Source organism: Gracilinanus agilis, chromosome X, assembly GCF_016433145.1.
Source record: "Gracilinanus agilis isolate LMUSP501 chromosome X, AgileGrace, whole genome shotgun sequence".
Lineage (NCBI taxonomy): Eukaryota > Metazoa > Chordata > Mammalia > Didelphimorphia > Didelphidae > Gracilinanus > Gracilinanus agilis.
The window spans coordinates 1,766,162-1,776,046 of NC_058136.1; the positions used below are offsets into that span (position 1 = coordinate 1,766,162).

Here is a 9,885-nt window from a genome sequence, read left to right on the forward strand (position 1 = left end):
CGGCTGAGTGCCATTTTGGGAGATTTCCTAATAGGGCCCCATAATAAAGTAATCCTGAAAATGTCCTTCATCTTACACACTTTAAAATCAGAGGGAAACACTTTTCTATTTCAATATTAAATTATATGTTTTCATATGATACATCACACCATAAATTATTTTTCATTTTGGTAAAAGATTGATCTTATTCTTAAATGATGCTCTAAGGAAAAATATTTTTGAACTCAAATTGTTATTCAGTCTTTTTTAAAGCAATCGTATCATTTACATGAGGAATTATGTTGGGTTTTTTTTCCAAATAATTTGTCCTTATTCCCTTTCAGAATTGGGGAATTATTAATGAACACTTTTTACTTCCCAGGGGATCAAATAAATTTGTTATACAAAAACTAATTTATACAAATGAATAATACCAAATGATAAACGATTACCATAAAAATTTTGCATAATATGTGCAAAATTCAGTTTACAAGCTTTGATATTCCAGAAGACCATTCTACTGAATAAAAAAAGGGGGGTAAATCTTATTTTACTTAAACCAATATAAATAATTTGATGTTACTCCTGGAAAACAAAGGTTGTCAGTACAAGATCCTCCATAAGTAGGAGGGCAAGCTGAGCATGGCACTCCCACTTTGTATGGTGCTTCTCCAATCCAGTTTCCCCTAGGAGGAAGATAAAAAGAAAATAAATTTTTAGTATTTATGATATAGTTTGAAAAATAAGCCATCTACACATAAATGCAGAAAAAACTAACTTTATTAAAGAGCATGGCTATTTTCCTATTTTGTATATGCAAGAATAGACACTGAGCTAAAATTTTGTTGCCTTTGGAAAGGATTTGGCTTGTGCTTATTCAAAAACAAGAAGTTATTAGGCTCTTACTATGTGCTAGTTATTGTGATAAGAGCCAGGAATAGGAAGACAAGCAAAAACATTATCTTCCCTCGGGTATCTCACAGGAGACAAGGTACAAATTACTATGGAGATTTATACATATAAGCTGAAGATGATCTCAGAGGGAAAGTACTACTCAGAGAGGGACAGGGAAAGGTTCCTGGCAGAATGTAGGATTTGAACTGAGACTTGATGGAAGCCAAAGATGCCAACAAGCAAAGACAAAGAAGGGCAAATGCCACTGATTGAGGACAGTAAATAAATAGGCAAGTATTTGAGAGACAGTATCCTAATTGAACAGAGAGGAAGATAGTTCCACTGAGCCACAGATTATGCAGTAGATTATAAAACATCAGAAGACTGGAAGATCGGGAGAAGCCACAACCTTGATTTTAAATTTAATCCTGAAGGAAACAGGCAGCCATGGGAGTTTACTGAATAGAAGAGTAACATGGTTAGATTAGAGTAACACTGACAGCTGAGTGGAAGACAGACCTGAGCGGCATGAGATGAAGCAGAGAGACCAACCAGAAAGTTGTGATTTTACAGGCATCAGGTAATGAGAGCCTATGTGAGAGTAGAATTAGAAGGACCTGACAAAAAACTCAAAATGGGTGAGTTTGAGGAATTGAGACTGATGGTTAGTTTGCAAACCTGGATGATTTGGAGGATGTAGTAGGGTCCTTAACAAAAGAAAGGGGAAGATTTGGAGGAAGAGATCCTGAGTTTAGCTTTGTAGCAATTTGAGTTTAAGATGTTTATATGGCTGCCCCATTTTTAGATGTCTAATAAACATTTGGAGATGGGAGATGAACCAGGTCACAAGAAGAGTTTTGGGGTAAATTGTTATGAGAATCATCATCATAGAAGTAATCATTGAATCAATGGGAGCTGATAAGATTAGTAATGGAGATATTATATATAGAGAAGAGGGCCCAAGATAGAGCTTTGGGAACCATTCAGGATAAATGAATCATGACAAAGATGTGTCAGAAGAGTTAGTCAGGAAATGAAGAAAAGAACAAAGAGAAATCATTGTTACAAAGATTGAAAGTGTATCCAGGAACAGAAGATGATCAAGAGAATATGGTCAACAATGTCAAATGATACAAAGATTAAAAAAAAAGGAATGAAAATCAAGAATAGGCCATTAGTTTGGCAACTATGAGATCATTGGTAAGCTTGTAAAGAACATCTTCATTTGAGTGATTAAGTAGAAAGCCAGACCTACAGAGAAAAGAGAAAGTTGAGAGAGAGAAAAAAACAGGGGTGGGGAGCATGGAAGGCACCAATTATAGACTAGCGAAGTTGGTGTCATATGTCATATGACTACTATTTTGTAGTTAAAAATATCCTAATTTTCTGAAAGAATATCCATTTTTTCTATATGTTATTAGAATAAAATGACTTAAAGCATAAAGAAATATTTCCATTGAGATAGTATCAAATAATATTTTCATGAATGGAGAATTTATCACAATGGTTCATAGCCTAGAACTGATTGACTTGTGAGTGAATCACTTGAGTGAAAGCTATCTGTTCTAAACATGGCATATAAAGCAAATACTAAATGCCACATAATTTTTTTGATATAACGCCTTCTATAAATATTTTCCCCATTATGTTATGCATAATTTTCCTACTCTTTTCAGCTTAGAATCTCAGAGTTGATGTTAAGTCCACAATTTCCTTTTGCACATTTACATAATCATAAATAATTGAAACTTATCCATTTCTTCGTTTATGTAACACTATGTGGCATAATGAAATGGGCACTAAACTAGGACTAAAGAGATAAGTTTTAGCTTTGAATTTTTCACAATCTCTCTGCCTGGTGTTGCACCCTCCCTGGATTCCAATTCTCCCTTTTTAAAATGAAGGCAATGAAGTAGGTAACTTCAAAGGTTAGTTATGTGAAGGCTTGATGCAGAATAGTCTTCTTGTATTCTTCTGCTCATTGTGCTCATTACTTCAAATGAAGGGACCTTTTCTTATCCCTTTCTAACCCCTATTTACTATGTTCAGAGTAGATATTCCTACTATATATTCACAATGACTTTTTCTTTTCATTCAAAGTTTACCTTCAATACTACTTAATCTAGGATAGTAAGTATCCTAGTAAGAGCAGGGCTATTTTATATTCCCTTACATGTTAAAAAAATGTAAAGGAAAAGAATGGGAAAAGATAATCCCTCTCTGAAATTCTGTATAATTTCTAATAAATTCTATAATTTATACTTTACAGTAAAAGGTGACAATCATACAATTCTTAGATGATCCACAACATTAGTTGAATAATTCATACTCGTAATGTGCCATCTTTGTCCAACAATCAATAAATCAAAATACTAGTAGATGAACTTAATCATATTCATACTGAGAGCTTCATTAAACATGAAAACAAAATACATAAAGATATATACATATATAAATGACAAGATAACATAGTTTTTCCTTAGAGAGGAAAATAAAGGAGTTGACAGAATAAGTTTATTTGTGTGCCAAAAGGCAATGATAAACATCACTTCATGAGATATTTAGCCTAGAGAAACCAAGAAATTTGAGGAATGAGAAGCTCCTAGGAGTTAGAAATTAAAATATCAGTGACAACTTTGAAGTGAGCAGTTTTGAGTTGAATTATAAGGCATAAAGCCATAGTACAAGAAATAAGCCAGAAGAGGTGAAATTAAAGCAATGAAAAGAAATAATGGCTATCAATATCCCTATTTACTACCCAAATTTAGCCAGCACATGATTGTTACTTAAAGTAAACCAAAAGATCTCAGAAATTAAGTCAACACATATTTAGTCTCCTTGCTTAGGGAAAAGACATGGTCACCAATGGCAACAACAGTTTAGAACATAAACTCCTTTATGAAACATCACGGACAGAAGTGGTAGGAGAATAAAAGCAGCATTCTCCCAAAAAAAAAATAAAAATTTTTTACGGGGAAAACAAATCTATAGAAGATTTGTTTTGGTATCTAAAGAAGCTAAATCATGCCAAGAGCATTTATCAAAAAATGTAGATGAAGGATAAGAAACAGATAAAAAAGGGAAAAGACATACTAATTTTCTTATATTAACCTACTGTTCATCACATATAACTGTATAACAATAGCTAATATTTATAGAGTGCTTACTATATGCACTATAGGCAGCAAAGAATGCCAAGACTGACATCAGAAAGACTCATCTTCCTGAGTTCTAATCTGAACTCAGACACTTAACTACCTGTGTGACCCTTTTTGCAAGCCCTTTTTGCCTCAGTTTCCTCATCTATAGAATGAGCTGGAGGAGGAGGACGCAAACTATTCCAATATGTTTGCAAAGAAAATCCTAGATGGGGTCACAAAGAGTCAGACATTACTGAAACAATTAAATGATACCAGTATATGCCAGGATCTGTACTAATGCTTTCTCATTGGGTACTCATAACAACCCTGAGAGAGAGAGAGGTGCTATTATTATCCAAATTATATAGTTGGAAAAAAAATGAGACCAATAGAAGTTAAGTGACTTGTTCAGGATCACATATCTAGTATGTATTGGAGGCAAGATTTGAATTCAGATCTTCCTGACTTCAGGTCCAGACACCTAGCTCCCTCACTCCTTTTTTCTTTTCTTTTCTGGATCTAGATTCTTATCATGCCTTTAAGCCCTCTTCTCTTCAATTTTTACATGACTTCTCTTGATAAAATTTGCTTCTATTCGTTCAGTTATCTCTATATAGATGATTTTCTGATTTATATATTCTTCCTTTGAGCTTAAATTTTGCATCTCCAATTGTTTATAGATTATTTTGAACTGGATGTCCCATATGCAACTGGAGTCAAATATGTCAAAAACAAAACTCATGTTCATTCTCAAAAAAAAAAACCCAAATCTTTTTCTTTTCCTTTGCTGAACTTTTCTATTCATTTTGAGGGTACCCTTCCATTTTAACAGGTTTCCAACTTTGGCACCATTCTTGACTCCTTATTTTAATTGAGCCTAAATATTTAACTAATTGCCAAATCTTGCTTTTACCTTCATGAAAATTAAGAAGCAATGGGCAGAATGATGCCTTTGGAGTCAGGGAACATAGGTTCAAATCCTGCCTCTGTCAGTTATTCCCTGTGTGATCTTGAACAGGCCACTTCATAACTACATATGTCAATTTTCTCACCCGTAACATGAAGAAATTGGACTAAGTGGTTTCTGAAGTTTTTCCAGTTCTAAATTTATGATTCTATGATCATCCATGTATATATATATATATANATGTTCATTCTCAAAAAAAAAAACCCAAATCTTTTTCTTTTCCTTTGCTGAACTTTTCTATTCATTTTGAGGGTACCCTTCCATTTTAACAGGTTTCCAACTTTGGCACCATTCTTGACTCCTTATTTTAATTGAGCCTAAATATTTAACTAATTGCCAAATCTTGCTTTTACCTTCATGAAAATTAAGAAGCAATGGGCAGAATGATGCCTTTGGAGTCAGGGAACATAGGTTCAAATCCTGCCTCTGTCAGTTATTCCCTGTGTGATCTTGAACAGGCCACTTCATAACTACATATGTCAATTTTCTCACCCGTAACATGAAGAAATTGGACTAAGTGGTTTCTGAAGTTTTTCCAGTTCTAAATTTATGATTCTATGATCATCCATGTATATATATATATATATATATATATGTAAATACACACACACACACACACACACACACATATATCTTCTCTTAACAATCCTACTGCCACCACCACCCTTCCTCCCCAGCTCAGGCTTTCTCTGAACTTTGGGGTGCTATGTGTATTATTACAAATACAAATTGGTAGGAAAGGCATTATTAATACATATCTGGCTATCCACCAAAAATTTCTTGGAATAAATTTTTTATTTAATTTTTATGTCTTTTAAGTTTCTTTGTAATTGGCCTAATGGAAATTATCAGTGGGAAATCAATGAATTCTTTTTACTTTTATAATCTTTCCTTAAACATGTTTATTGACATGCACAATAATGGTGAGTAACTTAGTTATATGTCTTCGTTCTAGCTGGAAGTGTTAGACAACTTGGGTTTGTTTGGGTCATGGTTTGGAAGACAATGACAATGTCATAAATTCTTTCAACATTCTTTTTCTTTAGTCCAAATGAGAATGGCAACCAGGGGAACTTTTTATCATCTGTTTCTGTTATTAAGTGGGTGTAGTATAAGTAAAACTATTGATGAGTATTAACTGATTTACTAGTCTAGAGGGAGTAACTAAGGATGATCACATTAGAAAAACTTTGACAAATATCTAAAATTAACTTCAAAATTATTTTTGAAGATGTGGTATGAAGAGGATCACATAGCTCATTTTTTTGTTTAATTCAATAAATCAAAAAATATTTAAATATCTCCTATGTGCTAAGCACTATACTAGATGATGTAGATACATAGACAAAAGTTAGAGGGACCATATCCTAATCCAATCTGTCGGAAAAAAGAAATAATGGGATTTTTTGTTCCTGTAGAGAGGTTTGCCTTGTTATGGAAACAAGCCACCTGATTTGAGATGGAGTGAAGAAAGAAACAGAAGTAGAAGACAACTGAGTGAAATGTGAGATGAGGAGGAAGAGCTAAGAGTATGACAAAAGGAGGAGTTGGTGTTTTATGTTAGATATAATATAGGGCCATTTAAGCTTTTTGAGCAAGGGAGGAAAAATTAATTTGGTAGCAGTGTGAAAGATTGGTTGGATAGGAAACACACTAGATACTATTTCTAGAGTTCAGAGAAAAAGAGAAAGGTTTACTTGCAGATAAGTTGAAAGGTCAACATTTTTAAAAAGAGAAACTATCCACATTTGAAATCTACCTCTTGACCAAATCTCCTTATTTAATCTTCAATGCTCCATTAAAGGAAATGTAATTCTGGAAACTAGTTGAAAGAATAAATGAAGGAGCTATCTTTTCAATGTCCTTTATTTTAATAGGAACTATTTTATTATTGATACAAATCAAAAATAATTTCTGGAGATTCTTCCTTGTAAATCTGAAGGAAAGATTCAACTGCTATAATCACCAGATATTTCAATTTTACAAAGGAAGTTTTATTTTTTTATAATCCACACCAGGATGAAAGATATATAGAAAATTACCTGGACAGGTCAGTTCTGGATCTCTTGTATATGGCTGTCAATAAAGAGGAGTCTCACATACTATTTGACATGACACTTAACTTTTCAGTGCCCCAGGCAACTCTCTAAGACAATAAATTATAGGCCTGTGTTAGTAGAGAGACTTCATCTTAATGTTTCCTATGCCAATGAAACTGCAAATTTTGATTTTTTTATAAAGGATTAAATTGATGAGAATGCTATATAAACCATTCATATTACCAAGTAGTTTGCCTAGTTTAGAGCCTGGAATTCCTGATTAATCCTTCTCTGCCATAAGTGATTTGTATGAGAGAAATCTGAAGCTAGGATTGAATAATAGTTTAGATTCTGCTGAATTAAGGCTTTCCCTCCAGCCCCCAACATATATATCCTAACTACTCTAGACATTGGGTAAGGGTCTATAGAGAATACAAAGACATACATTCTTCTCATCTTCTCCATGCCTACCCATATAACCCCAAAACCTATATTCCTACTCTATTTCCCATCCTGTGGCTAATAATAAATATAGTATTTTGGCCAAGATATGTTTATATTCAAAGAAGGATTTACATTCATGGTGTGAGAATTTATTTTTTATATTCTCTATTGATTCTTATATATTAAGGAGAATTACTATGTATTCTGTTTGTGATCTAGGTCAGAGATACCATCCAATCTGCTACCTTTTGCATTTTCCTTGTCCTTGGGAAACCCAAAGAATGTCTTCCTTTTTAAAAGAGTTTGGTTAATAAATGAAGGGGTCAGTGATTCTTATCTTGTTGCCATGATTATCTACCTTCCAGTTTAGGGAAGGACTAAGGGGGTTCTGATGGACCACGTCTTAATTAGCTATCACCAATTAAAGATGTCTTGGGATGTTCAAGGGAGAGGATGATTAATGAGCTCCTAAAAATATATTTATTGGGCTGCCTCTCCTAGCTCAGATCATCTCTGGTCATGAGAGACAACCATGGAGACCTATATTACTTTCTCAGTTATGATGCTGGCCTAACTGATAAACCTGATATAATCAACATACTTATATTCTTACTCAAAAATCCATCTTTCAAGATAATGTTAGATATAATAGTGGTCAATAGAAAATCACTCCTTTTTCACAAAGTGCAGGCATATCTCCTGTAATGGCCAAACAAGGCCTGGGTATAGCAGGATTAGGACAGGTGACTAACAATAAATGAGAATTTGTAAAGTGTATTAAATATAAGTTAAACACTTACTTGGGGGCATAGTTGCATACTAAGTAAATTGCTCGTCGCCACACAGCTCCCCAAACATTCATGTTCTGACAGGTATGGATTGCACAGCCGATCCGATTAGAAGTAGCCCAGACCATCTAAATAAATAATTATTCTTTTGTTGAAGTCTAAGAGCCAATAATATATATATATATACATATATATATAAAACACCATAAAAATAGAAAGCATATTTTATAATTGAATTAAAAATTAAGATAACTGATTACCTGTGTATAGTGAGTACACATTGGTCCATAGCATCTCATAGGACATCTGGGGTTGCAGTCTTGAGGATATGGAAAAGCATAGTCTTTTACTTCATCATACCATGGTTTAACTAACTGGAGAATGGAGCGATACCTAGATGTAAAAATAAAAAAAAGAGAGAAATGGAGGTGGAAGTAAGGAAATGAGAGAGGGGGAGAGGGAAAGTTAAGTAAGTGGAGAGAGAAGGAGAGAGAGAGATGGAGAGGGGGCAGTCACTATTAGAACAAGCTATGGATTTGTCACAGATCAGTTTCCTTCAGAAATATATATAGCTTTGGATCATCTGTGAAAAGGTTAGGGACCTTGAATATCATTTATGATTGATTTAAATCCTTTCCCCTTCCATTACTCTTGCTTCGTGGCCTCCTAGATCACTCTCAATAGAGCCAAATATGGAAGAACTTGGGTCTAAAGTATTCATAGTTTCTCCTCCGTGGGGTTGATAGTCTTTCAAAGACAAACTTTATTTTTTAATTTGCTTTTATGTTATTTTTCCTTTAGTATTGTTATTTTTCCTTTAGTATTCAAGAATTATCTACACAGTCTTAGACACTTAGGTGGATCAATGATCCCAAAATAGTGCTCATATTTTCTTCACTGGTATAGCTCTTTCCACATCTTGTTCTTTGTGAATTTTTTTCCATGTCTTTCCATAAATTATCTAATAAGGATTTACCTAAATGATCTGTTTATCTTCTTTTGGTTCATTTAATATCTCAGCAGTACCAATGCAACACTTGAAAGGTCTGTTACAACTCACTCTTTCTATATGACGACATTCATGTTGCTAATAATAAAGTGGGCTGCCTGGAAATAGTCTGGAAATGGTCTAGTCTTCATTGGAGGTCCTCAAGGAGAAGACTGGCTGACCTCTTGTCCGGAATTTTATAGCAGTTATTACTTTTGGGTTTCAGTTAAATTGGATAGCCACTGAAGTCCATCCTTTCCAACTCTAAATAACACATAGAAGAGGGGACTGGAGTTGGAATCAGAAAAAACATGAGTTTCATTGGGTCACTAACTTTCAGTTGATGAACCTCTCAAAACGTGTTAAGATGATTCTAAGACAATGGAAACAGTCTGCTAATGGAGCTCTAGTTGGAGTCTTTCCAGCATGGTTAAATCAGCCAGAACTTGGCACTGGAAAGGCATTATCTTTGAGATCCTAGTCTCCTCATCTCCAAATCCTGATGAGACATGGAAATAAGACCTCCATAGGGGAAAGATAGCTAAGTAAATGATTTAAAGTTCTTAGCACATAAAAAAATTAGCACTGCTAAAACTGAGTTTTTTTTTCTTTTTTTACATATTCTCAAACTTTAAGTTAAAGATAG

General features: G+C 33.9%; 1 protein-coding gene across 1 annotated transcript in view; it reads right to left on the reverse strand.

The window, feature by feature from the left end:
* Positions 1 to 529: 529 nt before the first annotated feature.
* The window catches only part of LOC123253453 (peptidase inhibitor 15), an 18,308-nt gene continuing 8,952 nt past the window's right edge, over positions 530 to 9,885 (reverse strand). The window contains exons 2-4 of the mRNA XM_044682646.1: positions 8,512 to 8,644; positions 8,264 to 8,379; positions 530 to 665 (exon numbers count right to left, since the gene is read on the reverse strand). Coding sequence (XP_044538581.1) covers positions 530 to 665; positions 8,264 to 8,379; positions 8,512 to 8,644 — 385 coding nt within the window. The remainder of the gene's footprint in view (positions 666 to 8,263; positions 8,380 to 8,511; positions 8,645 to 9,885) is intronic.